This window comes from Somniosus microcephalus, unplaced genomic scaffold (genome assembly GCF_052327205.1).
Source record: "Somniosus microcephalus isolate GS21.2 unplaced genomic scaffold, FLI_Smic_1.0 unresolved_chr7, whole genome shotgun sequence".
Classification (NCBI taxonomy): Eukaryota; Metazoa; Chordata; class Chondrichthyes; order Squaliformes; family Somniosidae; genus Somniosus; species Somniosus microcephalus.
In genome coordinates this window covers 12,624,291-12,642,068 of record NW_028225185.1, presented here as the reverse complement: position 1 = coordinate 12,642,068, position 17,778 = coordinate 12,624,291, and the positions used below count along the sequence as shown (strand labels likewise).

Below are 17,778 nucleotides of genomic sequence, written 5' to 3'. Positions count from 1 at the left end.
AAAGCAGGAAATGAAACTGATGAAAAAGGCCAGTTTGGGGGCTGAGAAATGGGGGAGGGGATGAAAGAACAAAAGGGAAGGTCTGGGAGAGGTGAAGAGACAGTAAGAGATAATCAAGGCGAGACGAGATGGTAATAGGACAGGTAAAGAGACAAAGGATGGCTCGAGATGAAGTGTGAAATGCGCTGGCAGAGTGAGAGACAGCTGCCATGTGGGAGAGAGAGGAAAAAAGGGAAAGGCACAAACCAAAAGTGTGGATAAAAAATATATAAAAATATGATAGGGGCTGAGGTTATGATCTGAAATTATTGAACTCGATATTGAGTCCAGAAGGCTGTAAAGTGCCTAATCGGAAGATGAGGTGCTGTTCCTCGAGGAACTAAAAGCTTCCTGGAATAGGGAGACGGCAACATGGTCTGCGACACTCCACCTTCTAACTAACTAAGCTTGCAGACACTCGCTGCATGGGCTCGCACGTCAAGAACTGGGCGAGGTACCAGGCTACCCTGGCCTGTGGAACTGCGCCCCACAGCTCCACGAATCACCCCACCCACTGCTCGGAGAGGAAGGTGGAGCTGAAAAGAGTAACGGTTTCAAGGGGGGGAACGTGAGCAATACATGGCAGTGGTATTTTTTTTAATTTGCCCGCTGCGACAGGATTACCTGTGGCCGCTGTTTCTGCTGTGTCTGATTCTGCGTCTGTGTCTGATCCCAGTTGCCCCGGGCTCGATTCGTGCCCACTGATGTCATCATTTACAGTATATACAAATAACAGTATTTACAAGGTACAAACCTGCAGGGAAAGAGAAGAGCAAAATGTAGAGGTGCCCCAACTTAAACACAAATTGAATAGGAAACACCTTCGATTAGAGTCGCCTTTAAGAGTTGAAAACAAGGACTTTTGTTAATGTGGTGTTCCGCGCTGCGGAATCGAAATCTGAGGCTGGGGGGTTGAGGCAAAGTACAGGAAACTTTCGATTTACCGGCACCTAAATAACCGGAAATCTCGGTTAACCGGCAAAATTCAGGAGTAGGTTCAGGTAAGTTTTATTACTTGCCTTCCTCCATGTGTTGCTGTGCAAGGGTGTGGCTGCAGCTGTTGCTAAGCTACAGAGACTTGCAACTTGCGGCCATTGTTCTGCACCTGTTGCTAAGCAACAGGGTTTGTTGCTTTATACGGAGCTCTCGGCTCTCCGTATCTTTTACTATAGCTTTCGGTTATCCGGAATTTTTGATGAACCGGCAGCACGTCGGTCCCGTCGTTGCCGGATAAAAAAAAAAATTCCTGTAGAAGTACCTTTCACAGAATCACAGAAACCCCACAGTGCAGATAGAGGCCATTTCGGCCCATCGAGCCTGCACCGACACATATCCCACCCGATCCCCGTAACCCCTACACCAACACCAATCCCACCCTATCCCCGTAACCCCACGCATTTAATCCCCCTAACACTAAGGGTCAATTTTTCATAGCCAATCATCCTAACCTGCACATCTGACCTTTGCTCCGCTTCGAGCAGTGTTACAGTGCCGGATGCGGACACTCGGCACGACAGCTTAGTTGGATGCAGAGTAAAGTTCCTTCGGCTCCTCCGCAAACTTCAGCTCATCCAAAATCTCCTGCTGCCCCGTGTCGTAGCTCGCACCCAGTGCCCGCTGACCTACATTGGCTCCCGGTCCGGCAATGACACGATTTCAAAATACACATCCTCGTTCTCAAACCCCTCCATTGCTTTACCCATCCCTATTTCTGGAACCTCCTCTGGCCCTACAACCCCCCCCCCCCACCCACCCCCCCGAGATCTCTGCGCTCCTCCAATTCCGGCCTCTCGCGCATCCCCCCAGATTCCCATCGCTCCACCATTGGCGGCCGTGCCTGCAGCCGCCCGGGCCCCGAGCTCTGGAATTCCCTCCCTAAACCTCTCCGCCTCTCTCTCTCCGCCTTTAAGACGCTCCTTAAAACCAACCTCTTTGACCAAGCTTTTGATCATCTGCCCTAATACAGGAAACTTTCTGTTATCCGGCACGGACGGGACCGACGTGGTGCCGGTTCATCAAAAATTCCGGATAACCGAGCGCTATAGTAAAAGATACGGACGGAGCAGAGAGCTCCGTATAAAGCAACAAACCCTGTTGCTTCAGAACAATGGCCACAAGTTGCAAGCGTCTCTGTAGCTTAGCAACAGCCACACCCTTGCACAGCAACAAATGGAGTAAAAAATAAATAAAAGTTACCTGAACCTACTCCTGAATTTTGCCGGTTAACCAACATTTCCGGTTATTTAGGGGCCGGTTAATCGAAAGTTTCCTGTATCTCATGTGAGTCGGTGTGAAATTTTGTTTGATAATCGCTCCTGTGAAGCGCCTTGGGACGTTTTACTACGTTAAAGGCGCGGTATAAATGAAAGTTGTTGTCTCAACCTCCAACCTCACACCCAGCTGGACCGGTGTAATATTGCTGCGTTCCCACAGCAGGCAAAGTACTCTCAAATATTGGCAGGTTAGGCAGAGAGCTTTCTGCGAGAAGCCCACACCCAACAGGAATTAGACCGAGATGAGCACAAACTCAATTACACACCAGCCAGACAGGGGAGCACGTCATTCAATCCATCTGTTTGGAGGCTGAACCACACTGTTCGCAACCTTGGTGGCATATTTGACATAATGAGCTTCCGACCACAAATCAGTGCCGTAACCAAGACCGCCTATTTCCACCTCCGTAACATCGCCCGTCTCCGCCCCACCTCAGCTCATCCGCTGCTGAGACCCTCATCCATGCCTTTACCTCTAGACTTGACTATTCCAACACACTCCTGCTCCTGGCTGGCCTCCCACATTCCACCCTCCGTAAACGTGAGCTCATCCAAATCTCGGCTGCACCCTCCCCCCCCCCCCCCCGTGTCCTAACTCGCACCGAGTCCCGTTCGCCCATCACCCCCTGTGCTCGCTGACCTACATTGGCTCCCGGTTAAGCAACGCCTCGATTTCAAAATTCTCATCCTCGTTTTCAAATCCCTCCATGGCCCTTGCCCGCTCCCTATCTCTGTAACCTCCTCCAGCCCCACAACCCTCCGAGATCTCTGCGCTCCTCCAATTCTGCCCTCTCGAGCATCCCCCGATTTCCATCGCTCCACCATTGGCGGCCGTGCCTTCAGCCGCCTGGGCCCCCGAGCTCTGGAATTCCCTCCCTAAACCTCTCCGCCTCTCTCTCTCTGCCTTTAAGACGCTCCTTAAAACCGACCTCTTTGGCCAAGCTTTTGATCACCTGCCCTAATATCTCATGCGAGTCGGTGTGAAATTTTGTTTGATAATCGCTCCTGTGAAGCACCTTGGGACGTTTTACTATGTGAAAGGCGCTATATAAATACAAGTTGTTGTTGTGGGGCTGGATTTCAAGCCATGCCCCAGAGGTCGCGCGCCCACCATCTAAAACAATACCTCACCGAGTTTGCTCAGTTATTAGTTAAACGTAGGAGTAGTACCGGGACCAAACAACATACTTCGGGAGATTTCAACCATCTCATTTCCTCTTTCTGTGGCCAACAAGTTAGATCCCTAAAGCACCGACACAGAAGCAAAACGTCCCGAGGCTCTCACAATGCAGGGTCAGACCAGAGATGGGATAGCCACAGGAAAAGGAAGGAGGTTCGGAAAAGATTGCCGAGGTACTGTCGAGGAAGGGTTTTAAAGGAAGCTTTCGGGATCGCACTTAAGAGCGGGTACAGAGGAGATTTACCAGGATGTTGCACCCCAGGACTGGAGAATTTTAGTGGGGCTCAAACACGCAATCTTCTGACTCAAAAGGACAAAGGAACTGAACCAAGTTGACATTTACAAATCAGGGCCTTCCCAGAGTCAGCCTTAGCAAATCTTCAAATCCCTGAAAGTAGCAGGACGGGTAGAGAAGGTGGCTTTAAGAAGGCATACGGAATAATGCTTAACTTTATTAGCCGAGGCACAGAATACAAGAGCAGGGGGGTTATGCGTGAACTGTATAAAACACTAGTTAGGCCTCAGCTCAAGTACCGCATGCAGTTCTGGTCACCACATTACAGGATAGATGTGATCGCACTTGGAGAGGGTGCAGAGGAGATTTACCAGGATGTTGCACCCCAGGACTGGAGAATTTTAGCGATGAGGAAAGATTGGATGGGCTGGGGTTCTTTTCTTTGGAACAGAGGAGGCTGAGGGGAGATTTAATTGAGGTGTATAAAATTACGAGGGGCCTCGATAGAGTGGATAGGAAGGACCGAGTTCCTTCAGCAGAGGGGTCAATAACCAGGGGCAGAGATTGAAAGTAATTGGGAGAAGGATTAGAGGGGAGTTGAGGAGAACTTTTTTCACCCAGAGGGTGGTGGGGGTCTGGAACTCACTGCCTGAAAGGGTGGTCGAGGCAGAAACCCTCATCACATTTAAAAAGTACTTGGATATGCACTTGAAGTGCCGGAACCTCCAGGGCTACGGACCAAGAGCTGGAAAGTGGGATTAGGCTGGATGGCTCTTTCTCGGCCGGTGCAGGCACGATGGGCCAAATGGCCTCCTTCTGTGCCGTAAATTGCCACGAATATGAAGGTTGGGAGGGATGTAGCAAGCCCAACCAGAGAGTGGAGGGGGGGGGGGGGGGGGGGGGAGGAGATGGCAGGACACCACAGCAGCAACACGCTGAGTGGGAAGGAAACATGTCGCAGACCAGAGATGGAACTGCAGAGGCTGCGGGTGAGGGACATGGTGCTGGGGGCGATCGCAAGGGCTGGGGGGGGGGGGGGAAAGAGAGCGAGCAGCAGGACTGTGTAGGGACTGAAGAGCAGGGGCAATAATTGAGGCAATGGCTGCAGCAACTTAACACTTCCGATTCTGCCAATTGTTATTGCTAAATCACAGGAAGGACACAACCTTTAATACAGGAAACTTTGTGCTCTCCGGCACCGAGCTGTTGCTGTCCCATCAAAACTGCCGGACAAACCAGCGCTAATGTTGAAACATACGGAGATTTTGAGCACTGCATCCGGCAACAAACCCTGTTAGCTTCTAAACAGTCGGCAGTACCTTGCAAGCGTCTCTGTAGCTTAGCAACAGCTTCAACGAGATCTTGCAGAGCCTGACTGGTGAAAAAAAAAGCAACGAAAAGAAAAAAAACCTAACGAAACGGCTCCTGATTTTTGCCGGTGGCTCGAGCATTCTGGACAGTTAACCTCCGGATAAACCAAAGTTTCCTGTAGTTAATGTGCAACGCGCACTTGAGTTGCACAACAAAACAATTTATTACAATTTTAGCTATTTCATCTCAATGAACTTCTGAAATCACAGCCCTACGTCCCAACCAAACGGTGCTGGTCAATGTACGAGCACCAATACACTGCAGGGAAATGGCACTTAACCCTGCATACAGTACTTCAATGCTCGCAAGCAACATTACTGGTTGCTAGTTGGTCCTGCTGGCATTCTGCGAGCTTACAGATTGGCGGGCTGCTGTTGCTTCAGTGCTAACGCATTATAAAAATCGGAGCAGCAAGATCTGCTGGGATCAGCAGCTTGCAAGTTACATAACATCAGAAACAAGAGCAGGAGGAGGCCATTCGGCCCCTCGAGCCTGCTCCACCATTAAATAAGATCATGGCTGATCATCGACCTCAACTCCACTTTCCCGCCCGATCTCCATAATCCTTCACTCCCCTTGTAGTTCAAATGTCTGTCAATCTCCCCCTTGAATATATTCACTGACTCCGCCTCCACAGCTCCCTGGGGAAGAGAATTCCAAAGATTCACCACCCTCCGAGAAGAGATTCCTCCTTAGCTCTGTTTTAAACGGGCGACCCCTTATCCTGAAACTATGCCCCCTCGTTCTAGATTCCCCCACGAGGGGAAACATCCTCTCTGCATCTACCTTGTCGAGCCCCCTCAGAATCTTATATGTTTCAATAAGATCCCCTCTCATTCTTCTAAACTCCAATGAGTATCGGCCCAACCTGCTCAACCTTGCCTCATAAGACAACCCCTTCAACTCAGGAATCAACCTGGTGAACCTTCTCTGAGCTGCCTCTAATGCAAGTATAGGAAACTTCTTTTTATCCGGCACCGACGGGACGCCGGTTCATCAAAAATTCCGGATAACCGAGAGCTATCGTAAAAGATACGGAGCTGAGGGCTCCGTATAAAAGCAACAAACCCTGTTGCTTAGCAACAGCTTCAGAACAATGGCCACAAGTTCCAAGCGTCTCTGTAGCTTAGCAACAGCTGCAGCCACACCCTTGCACAGCAACAGATGGAGGAAGGCAAGTAATAAAACTTACCTGAACCTACTCCTGAATTTTGCCGGTTAACCGAGATTTCTGGTTATTTAGGTGCCGGTAAATCGAAAGTTTCCTGTATATCCTTCCTTAAATAAGGAGACCAAAACTGTACGCAGTACTCCAGGTGTGGTCTCACCAGCACCCTGTAGAGTTGTAGCAAGACTTCCCTACCTTTATACAATAGCAAAATACTGTGGATGCTGGAAATCTGAAGTAACAGAAAATGCTGGCCAGGCAGCATCAGTGGAGAGAGAAAGAGTTAATGTTTCCCTACTTTTATACTCCAGCCCCCTTGCAATAAAGGCCAACATTCCATTTGCCTCTCCTAATTACTTGCTGTACCGGCATGCTAACTTTTTGTGTTTCATGTACGAGGACACCCAGGTCCCTCTGTACCGCCGCATTCTGTAGTCTCTCACCATTTAAGCAACATTTTGCTTTGCGATTCTTCCTACCCAAGTTAACAGAGGTTCCACAGTGACAAAAGGCTTGGGGGAAAAAATTCAGTATCGCCCCGCTTGGGGCGCCTTTATCGGCCGTGCGCAAAGTTTAGCGCCTGGTGCTAATTATCGCCTCCGACGGCAAACTTGGCTTTTTATCGCCCCTGGAGGTGATTGGAGCGCTAAATCAGGCACTACACACCTGTCTTAAGGCGCAACGGCCAAGCAGCGAGGCGCTACCTCAGAGTGCTGGCGAAGCAAGGAAGGGCAAATCAAAATGAACCTGCAAAGTGCTGCTCAGTCCCCAAAACTCCTTCACACAGCGTTGAATCTCTCCAGAAGTCTCTCTCTCTCTCAGAATGCGTGGTGCAAAAATGTCACCCGACAAAAAAAGGAAGCGGCCGCCTTTAAATAGCGCTCCCCCAGTCCCTTCCCGACTGCAAAACGCTCCCCTCAACCTGTCGTTGCTAGCGGCAGGCGGTAAGGCAGGGGGCGCCACTCAATTTCCGGTCCGGGGCGCTGCGCACTCGACTGACGTCACAATCTGCCGGCGCAGGAGATCGTGGCGGTAGTGTTTAGCGCCGCCGCAAAATGGCTAGTTAACTTCGCGAGCGGCGCAAACATCGCCGCGCCCGGGCGCTAGTTGCTTTGCGCCCCAATTGGCGCCCTCTTAAGGCGCAAACAACTGCATTTCTCCCCCTTGGGCATTCCTGCAGCGGAGAATGCTCGACCGAGGCTGGGGCTTGAGGTTTTTGGAGCTTTTCATCGGTTTGTGCCCCACTCGGGGAGGGCCCACTTAACGGAAGCGTTTCCGATTCCCTTACACGGACACCCTTCACCTTGAAGGGCAAGCACTTCACCAAAAGACTTGCATTTCTATAGCGCCTTTCACAACCTCAGTACGTCCCAAAGCGCTTTACAGTCAATGAAGGACCTTTTAAAAAAAAAAAAAAGTGTAGTCACTTTGTAATGTAGGAAACGCGGCAGCCAATTTGCGCACAGCAAGCTCCCACAAACAGCAATGTGACAGTGACCCATATCATGTTTTTTTTTTAAAAAAAGCGATGTTGACAAGTTTAAAGGAAAGGCACCGACTCCACATTTAAATCCGCGGTATATTTATGGGGCAACTGATCACACTTCTCCAACGTTGTAAAGAACACGGGTAACTTGGTAAGGACTGACCAAGTAAAGAATGTGCGCTGCAAAGTGATCCGTCAACATTTCTATCTCAGCGACCAACTCACTGCCTGAAAGGGTGGTAGAGGCAGGAACCCTCACAACATTCAAGAAGCATTTAGATGAGCACTTGAAACGCCACAGCATACAAGGCTACGGACCAAGTGCTGGAAAATGGGATTAGAATAGACAGGGCTTGATGGCCGGCGCGGACACGATGGGCCTCTTTCTGTGCTGTATAACTCAATGACTCCACTGGCGAGTTCCATTGCAAAATGGGGCTCAGTCCCTGGTCTGTGCTAAAGGTAGACGATCTCAGCAAAGATGGCAATAGGGCTGCTGCAATTGGCCTTCGCGCCCCATGCTCGGGAGGAGGGAGGAAAGAACAAAAAGCACTCCATTAACATAGAAGATAGGAGCAGGAGTAGGCCATTCGGCCCCTCGAGCCTGCTCCACCATTCAATGAGATCATGGCTGATCATCCAAATTCAGTACCCTGTCCCTGCTTTCTCCCCATATCCCTTGATCCCTTTAGCCTTAAGAAATATATCTAACTCCTTCCTGAATATATTTAATGAATTGGCCTCAACTGCCTTCTGCGGTAGAGAATTCCACAGGTTCACCACTCTCTGGGTGAAGAAATTCCTCCTCATCTCAGTCCTAAATGGCTTACCCCTTATCCTTAGACTGTGTTCTGGACTCCCCGACCATCGGGAACATCCTTCCTGCATCTAGTCTGTCTAGTCCTGTTAGAATTTTATATGTTTCAATGAGATCCCCTCTCATTCTTCTAACCTCCAGCGAGTACAAGCCCAATCGACCCAATCTCTCCTCGTACGTCATTCCTGCCATCCCAGGTATCAGTCTGGTGAATCTTCGCTGCACTCCCTCCATGGCAAGAACGTCCTTCCTCAGATAAGGCGACCAAAACTGCACACAATACTCAAGGTGTGGTCTCACCAAGGCCCTGTACAACTGCAGCAAGACATCCTTGTTCCTGTACGCAAACCCTCTTGCTACGAAGGCCAACATACCATTTGCCTTAAGTACGTCAAACAAAGACAGGCGGTGATGCCCCCCACGGTCAAAGAGTGCGCGCCAACACTCACTGTTCAGCGAGAGCGCGCCAGAGGGGAGGGGGGCCAAGATCTCGGAAGGCTCTGGTGACCAAAGTGGACAGGCAGATGAGCAGAGTTGGGGCAACGAAGGCTGCGGGCAGGATGCTGGGGCTGGAGGGGGTCAGGGGAGAGAATGTGTAGACTCACGTGGGGAGTGGCCACTTGAGCGATGGCCCTGACTGCGGCTGCTGGCCACAGCCCAGTTAAGAGTCAACCACTTCACACAAAAAAAGGGGAAAGGAGAAATGGGGAAAAAAACAACGGTTTTACATCGGAGAGGGACAGGTATGATGTATAAACTAATGGCTTGTATTTATATAGTGTCTTTAATGTAGTAAAACGTCCCAAGGTGCTTCACAGAAGCGTTATCGGACAAAATTTGACACCGAGCCACATAAGGATACATTAGGACAGATGACCAAAAGCTGGGTCAAAGAGGTAGGTTTTAAGGAGCGTCTTAAAGGAGGAGAGAGTGGCGGAGAGGTTTAGGGAGGGAATTCCAGAGCTCGGGGCCCAGGCAGCTGAAGGCACGGCCGCCAATGGTGGAGCGATGGGAATCGGGGGATGCGCAAGAGGGCAGAATTAGAGGAGCGCAGATATCTTGAGGGGTTGTGGGGCTGAAGGAGGTTACAGAGATAGGGAGGGGGAGCGAGGAGGCCACGGAAAGGTCGGAAAGCAAGGATGAGAATTTTGAAATCGAGGCGTTGCTTAACCGGGAGCCAATGTAGGTCAGCGATCACAGGGGGTGATGGGCGAACGGGACTCGGTGCGAGTTAGGACACGGGGCAGCCGAGTTTTGGATGACCTCAAGTTTACGTAGGGTGGAATGTGGGAGGCCGGCCAGGAGTGCGATGGAAGAGTCAAGTCTAAATTAACAAACTATATTTTACATCTTACAGCACAGAAACAGGCCATTCGGTCCATCTGCTCCGTGCCGGTGTTTATGCTCCACACCAGCCTCCTCCCACCCCTCTTCATCTCACCCCATCACCATATCCTTCTGTTCCTTTCTCCCTCCTGTGTTTATCCAGCTTCCCCTTAAATGCATCTCTGCTCTTCGCCTCGACCACTCCCTGTGGCAGCGAGTTCCCATTCTCGCCACTCTCTGGGTAAAGAAGTTTCTCCTGAATTCCCCATTGGATTTATTAGTGACTCTCTTATATTGACGGCCCCTAGTTCTGGTCTCCCCCACAAGTGGAAACATCTTCTCTACGTCGACCCTATCGAACCCTTTCAGACCTCGATCAGGTCACCCCTCAGCCTTCTCTTTTCTCGAGGAAAGAGCCCCAGCCTGTTTCCCCCTGGTTGGGGAGTCCAGAACCAGGGGGCACAGTCTCAGGATAAGGGGTCGGCCATTGATGACTGAGATGAGGAGGAATTTCTTCACTCAGAGGGTGGTGAATCTTTCGAATTCTCTGCCCCAGAGGGCTGTGGAGGCTCAGTCGTTGAGTCAAGGGATATGGGGGTCGGGCGAGAAAGTGGAGTTGAGGTCGATGATCTTGATGAAGGCTCGAGGGGACGTATGGTCTACTCCTACTCCTATTTCTTATGTAATATGTGCTGTTCACTGTCTGAAAATAAGTATCATATGGGTTTTATTGACAGGAAATTACTCGATATACCAGACAATCTGAATTCCTTATCAAAGAAGTATTTCAGCTACGCATATTTCCACTGTGACTCATTCAGTACCAGAAAACCAGTCCAGGAGGCAAGCGTCAAAATCAGCTGCTAACTGGATTCTCTTCTCGTCTCCTCACAGCCCCAGCCCCACCCCATCCCGTCATCGATTCTCTTCCCCTCTACTGACTCTTTCTGCGGGGATAGATGCGGAGCCACTTGCAGTTCTCCGTCCCGCGTCCAAGTGATCAATCTTAACGTAAAAGATAAGCTGTGATCTAACTGCACGGCGGAAAAGGATCGAGGGGCTGAAAGGCCTCCTGGTACAGAGAGCTGTGGCTCACTTGGTAGCACCCTTGCCGGAGTCAGAAGGTTGCGGGTTCCAGTCCCACTCCAGAGACTCCAGCACAAAAATCTAGGCCGACACTCCCACTGCTGGTACCGAGGGGAGCGCCGCACGGTCGGCACCAAGGGAGCGCCGCACGGTTGGCGGGGGCGGCGCCGAGGGAGCGCTGCACTGTCGGAGGGGCGGCGCCGAGGGAGCGCCGCACTGTCGGAGGGGCGGTACTGAGGGAGCGCCGCACTGTCGGAGGGGCTGTACTGAGGGAGCGTCGCACTGTCGGAGGGGCGGCGCCGAGGGAGCGCCGCACTGTCGGAGGGGCAGTACTGAGGGAGCGCCGCACTGTCGGAGGGGCGGTGCTGAGGGAGCGCCGCACTGTCGGAGGGGCGGTGCCGAGGGAGCGCCGCACTGTCGGAGGGGCGGTACTGAGGGAGCGCCGCACTGTCGGAGGGGCAGTACTGAGGGAGCGCCGCACTGTCGGAGGGGCAGTACTGAGGGAGCGCCGCACTGTCGGAGGGGCGGTGCCGAGGGAGCGCCGCACTGTCGGAGGGGCGGTACTGAGGGAGCGCCGCACTGTCGGAGGGGGCGGTACTGAGGGAGCGCCGCTCTGTCGGAGGGACAGTACTGAGGGAGCGCTGAACTGTCGGAGGGGCAGTACTGAGGGAGCGCCGCACTGTCGGAGGGGTAGTGCTGAGGGAGCGCTGAACTGTCGGAGGGGCGGTACTGAGGGAGCGCCGCACTGTCGGAGGGGCGGTACTGAGGGAGTGCCGCACTGTCGGAGGGGTAGTGCTGAGGGAGCGCTGAACTGTCGGAGGGGCAGTACTGAGGGAGCGCCGGACCGTTGGAGGCACCGTCTTTTGGACGAGACGTTAAACCAAGGCCCCGTCTGCCCTCTCGGGTGGATGTAAAAGATCCCACGGCCACTATTGGAAGAAGAGCAGGGGGAGTTCTCCCCGGTGTCCTGGGGCCAATATTTATCCCTCAACCAACATCACTAAAAACAGATGATCTGGTCATTATCACCTTGCTGTTTGTTGGAGCTTGTTCCTACATCACAACACTTTAAAAAGTACTTAATTGGCTGTAAAGCCCTTTGGGACGTCCCGAGGTTGTGAAAGGCGCTGGGGAGGGACTTGGAAAAGGAGGGGGTAAATCCAGTTGTCATGCTCCAAGTTGGAGCAAGCGACATAGGTAGGAGGTCCTGCTGAAAGAGTATCAGGAGTTCGGATCCATATTAAAAAGCCAGACCTCGAGGGTAATAATCTCTGGATTACTGCCCGAACCACGTGCAAAGTGGAAGCAGACAGATCAGAAGAATTAACACGTGGCTAAACGGCTGGTGTGGAAAAGAGGGGTTCCTTTTCATGGGACACTGGCACCAGTTCTGGGACAAGGAGGAGCTGTACCGATGGGACGGCCTGCCACCTGAACCGGGTTGGGACCCGTGTCCTAGCGGAAAGGGTACATAGGGAGCTGGCAAAGGTTTTAAACTAGTAACATGGAGGGAGGGATCTACAAGAATTGTAACCAGCCTAAATATAAACAAAACAGGTAGAGAGAGCATAGGAAAAAATAAAGTAAGAGAGGACATTGATGGCAAGGGAATAAATAGAGTTACAGAACAGGAGTCTAAAAAGATGGTTAAACATAAAGCGAGAGGAAATCCTATTAAAAAATGAGTTAAACTGTCTGTACAGCAATGCACACAGTGTCCGTAATAAAACAGGGGAGCTGGAGGCAATCATGAGTTACGAGGATAACAACAGAAAATGCTGGAAAAACTCAGCAGGTTACGAGGAACCAGGCATTGTAGGGATTACTGAGACATGGCTACAGAAAAATCAGGACTGGGTATGAAACACTGCAGGGTATAACAGATTTAGAAAAGACAGGGAAGGAAAAAGGGGAGGTGGAGTAGTGTGAGCTGTGGCTCAGTGGGTAGCACACTCGCCTCGGAGTCAGAAGGTTGGGGGTTCAAGTCCCACTCCAGGGACTAAAGCACATAAAACTAGGCTGACACTGCAGTGCAGTGCTGAGGGAGCGCTGCACTGTTGGAGGGGCCGTCTTTCGGATGAGACGTTCGTAGAATGATACAGCACAGGAGGAGGCCATTCGGCCCATCGTGCCTGTGCCGGCTCTTTGAAAGAGCTCTCCAATTAGTCCCACTCCCCCCTGCTCTTTCCCCATATCCCTACAAATTTTTTCCCTTCAAGTATTTACCCAATTCCCTTTTGAAAGTTACTATTGAATCTGCTCCCTTTCAGGCAGCGTGTTCCAGATCACAACAACTCGCTGCGTAAAAAAGGTTTTTCCTCATCTCCCCCTCTGGTTCTTTTGCCAATCACCTTAAATCGGTGTCCTCTGGTTCTCGACCCTTCCGCCAATGGGGACAGTTTCTCTCTATCTACTCTGTCTAGATGCCTCATGATTTTGAACACCTCGATCAAATCTCCTCTCAACCTTCTCTGCTCCAAGGAGAACAACCCCAGCTTCTCCAGTCTCTCATCCCTGGAACCATTCTCATCAATCTTTTCTGCACCCTCTCTAAGGATTCACATCCTTCCTAAAGTGCGGTGCCCAGAGTTGGACACAATACTCCAGCTCACAACTCGCTGACATCCTCTCTGTGTTTATCTTATCTAGGTACCCCAGATAAAATTGGGCATTCAGTGAACACCACGTCAGCTCCAAAACAGGAGGCTCACAGAACCCAATGTGATGGCTGTTTCACCCTGCACCCTCCCGGAATCTTTACTCAGAAGGAACACCCCTAAAACGATGCACTTTAAAAAAAGTGTGGGACATTTGACTTTAAGTCTCGATTTATTTCAATTTCAATCCTGTTTGGATTAGTTAAAGGCTGCTTCAGAGGACAGAGAAAAAATTAAGTTCATCTGGCCATTCATTCATTTACTCCTCCAGCCCCACACCCCTCGCTATCTCTGTAACCCCCTCCAACCCCTACACCCCTCGCTATCTCTGTAACCCCCTCCAACCCCTACACCCCTCGCTATCTCTGTAACCCCCTCCAACCCCTACACCCCTCCCTATCTCTGTAACCCCCTCCAACCCCTACACCCCTCCCTATCTCTGTAACCTCCTCCAGCCCCTACCTATCTCTGTAACCCCCTCCAACCCCTACACCCCTCGCTATCTCTGTAACCCCCTCCAGCCCCTACACCCCTCCCTATCTCTGTAACCTCCTCCAGCCCCTACACCCCTCCCTATCCCTGTAACCTCCTCCAGCCCCTACACCCCTCCCTATCTCTGTAACCTCCTCCAGCCCCTACACCCCTCGCTATCTCTGTAACCCCCTCCAACCCCTACACCCCTCGCTATCTCTGTAACCCCCTCCAACCCCTACACCCCTCGCTATCTCTGTAACCCCCTCCAACCCCTACACCCCTCCCTATCTCTGTAACCCCCTCCAACCCTCCCTATCTCTGTAACCTCCTCCAACCCCTACACCCCTACCTATCTCTGTAACCCCCTCCAACCCCTACACCCCTCCCTATCTCTGTAACCCCCTCCAACCCCTACACCCCTCCCTATCTCTGTAACCCCCTCCAACCCCTACACCCCTACCTATCTCTGTAACCCCCTCCAACCCCTACACCCCTCGCTATCTCTGTAACCCCCTCCAGCCCCTACACCCCTCCCTATCTCTGTAACCCCCTCCAACCCCTACACCCCTCGCTATCTCTGTAACCCCCTCCAGCCCCTACACCCCTCGCTATCTCTGTAACCCCCTCCAACCCTACACCCCTCCCTATCTCTGTAACCCCCTCCAACCCCTACACCCCTCGCTATCTCTGTAACCTCCTCCAGCCCTACACCCCTCGCTATCTCTGTAACCCCCTCCAACCCTACACCCCTCCCTATCTCTGTAACCCCCTCCAGCCCCAACACCCCTCGCTATCTCTGTAACCTCCTCCAGCCCCTACACCCCTCCCTATCTCTGTAACCCCCTCCAACCCCTACACCCCTCCCTATCTCTGTAACCCCCTCCAACCCCTACACCCCTCGCTATCTCTGTAACCCCCTCCAACCCTACACCCCTCCCTATCTCTGTAACCCCCTCCAGCCCCAACACCCCTCGCTATCTCTGTAACCTCCTCCAGCCCCTACACCCCTCCCTATCTCTGTAACCCCCTCCAACCCTACACCCCTCCCTATCTCTGTAACCCCCTCCAGCCCCAACACCCCTCGCTATCTCTGTAACCCCCTCCAACCCCTACACCCCTCCCTATCTCTGTAACCCCCTCCAACCCTCCCTATCTCTGTAACCCCCTCCAGCCCCAACACCCCTCCCTATCTCTGTAACCTCCTCCAGCCCTACACCCCTCGCTATCTCTGTAACCCCCTCCAGCCCCTACACCCCTCGCTATCTCTGTAACCCCCTCCAACCACTACAACCCTCCCTATCTCTGTAACCCCCTCCAGCCCTACACCCCTCGCTATCTCTGCAACCCCCTCCAACCCCTACAACCCTCCCTATCTCTGTAACCCCCTCCAACCCCTACACCCCTCCCTATCTCTGTAACCTCCTCCAGCCCCAACACCCCTCCCTATCTCTGTAACCCCCTCCAACCCCTACACCCCTCGCTATCTCTGTAACCCCCTCCAACCCCGACAACCCTCCCTATCTCTGTAACCCCCTCCAACCCCGACACCCCTCCCTATCTCTGTAACCTCCTCCAGCCCCAACACCCCTCCCTATCTCTGTAACCTCCTCCAGCCCCAACACCCCTCCCTATCTCTGTAACCCCCTCCAACCCCTACACCCCTCGCTATCTCTGTAACCCCCTCCAACCCCTACACCCCTCCCTATCTCTGTAACCCCCTCCAACCCCGACACACCTCCCTATCTCTGTAACCCCCTCCAACCCCTACACCCCTCGCTATCTCTGTAACCCCCTCCAACCCCTACACCCCTCCCTATCTCTGTAACCCCCTCCAACCCCTACACCCCTCCCTATCTCTGTAACCCCCTCCAACCCCGACACCCCTCCCTATCTCTGTAACCCCCTCCAACCCCTACACCCCTCGCTATCTCTGTAACCACCTCCAACCCCTACACCCCTCGCTATCTCTGTAACCCCCTCCAACCCCTACACCCCTCCCTATCTCTGTAACCCCCTCCAACCCCGACACCCCTCCCTATCTCTGTAACCCCCTCCAACCCCGACACCCCTCCCTATCTCTGTAACCTCCTCCAGCCCCAACACCCCTCCCTATCTCTGTAACCCCCTCCAGACCCTACACCCCTCGCTATCTCTGTAACCCCCTCCAACCCCTACACCCCTCCCTATCTCTGTAACCCCCTCCAACCCCGACACCCCTCCCTATCTCTGTAACCTCCTCCAGCCCCAACACCCCTCCCTATCTCTGTAACCTCCTCCAGCCCCTACACCCCTCCCTATCTCTGTAACCTCCTCCAACCCCTACACCCCTCCCTATCTCTGTAACCCCCTCCAACCCCTACACCCCTCCCTATCTCTGTAACCCCCTCCAACCCCTACACCCCTCCCTATCTCTGTAACCCCCTCCAACCCCTACACCCCTCCCTATCTCTGTAACCCCCTCCAACCCCGACACCCCTCCCTATCTCTGTAACCTCCTCCAGCCCCAACACCCCTCCCTATCTCTGTAACCTCCTCCAGCCCCTACACCCCTCCCTATCTCTGTAACCCCCTCCAGCCCCTACACCCCTCCCTATCTCTATAACCTCCTCCAGCCCCTACACCCCTCCCTATCACTGTAACCTCCTCCAGCCCCTACACCTCTTCCCATCTCTGCAACCACCTCCAGCCCTACACCCCTCCCCATCTCTCTAACCTCCTCCAGCCCCTACACCCCTCCCTATCTCTGTATCCTCCTCCAGCCCTACACCCCTCCCTATCTCTGTAACCTCCTCCAACTCTCCCTGTCTCTGTAACCCCCTCCAGCCCCTACACCCCTCCCTATCTCTGTAACCTCCTCCAGCCCCCTACACCCCTCCCTATCTCTGTAACCTCCTCCAGCCCCTACACCCCTCCCTATCTCTATAACCTCCTCCAGCCCCTACACCCACTCCCTATCACTGTAACCTCCTCCAGCCCCTACACCCCTCCCCATCTCTGTATCCTCCTCCAGCCCTACACCCCTCCCTATCTCTGTAACCTCCTCCAGCCCCTACACCCCTCCCTATCTCTGTAGCCTCCTCCAGCCCTACACCCCTCCCTATCTCTGTAACCTCCTCCAACTCTCCCTATCTCTGTAACCTCCTCCAGCCCCTACACCCCTCCCTATCTCTGTAACTTCCTCCAGCCCTACACCCATCCCTATCTCTGTAACCTCCTCCAGCCCTACACCCCTCCCTATCTCTGTAACCTCCTCCAGCCCCTACACCCCTCCCTATCTCTGTAACCTCCTCCAGCCCCTACACCCCTCCCTATCTCTGTAACCTCCTCCAGCCCTACACCCCTCCCTATCTCTGTAACCTCCTCCAGCCCCTACACCCCTTCCCGTCTCTATAACCTCCTCCAGCCCCTACACCCACTCCCTATCCCTGTAACCTCCTCCAGCCCCTACACCCCTCCCCATCTCTGTAACCTCCTCCAGCCCCTACACCCCTCCCTATCCCTGTAACCCCCTCCAGCCCTACACCCCTCCCTATCTCTGTAACCTCCTTCAGCCCTACACCCCTCCCTATCTCTGTAACCTCCTCCAGCCCCTACACCCCTCCCTATCTCTCTAACCCCCTCCAGCCCTACACCCCTCCCTATCCCTGTAACCCCCTCCAGCCCTAC

General features: G+C 53.0%; 1 protein-coding gene across 1 annotated transcript in view; it reads right to left on the bottom strand.

Annotated features, from left to right (window-relative positions):
* The window catches only part of LOC147086544 (ubiquitin-associated protein 2-like), a 149,423-nt gene that overhangs the window by 108,143 nt on the left and 23,502 nt on the right, over positions 1-17,778 (bottom strand). The window contains 1 exon segment of the mRNA XM_085978268.1: positions 664-793. Within this exon segment, the coding sequence (XP_085834394.1) occupies positions 664-753 (90 nt within the window). The 5' untranslated portion in view covers positions 754-793.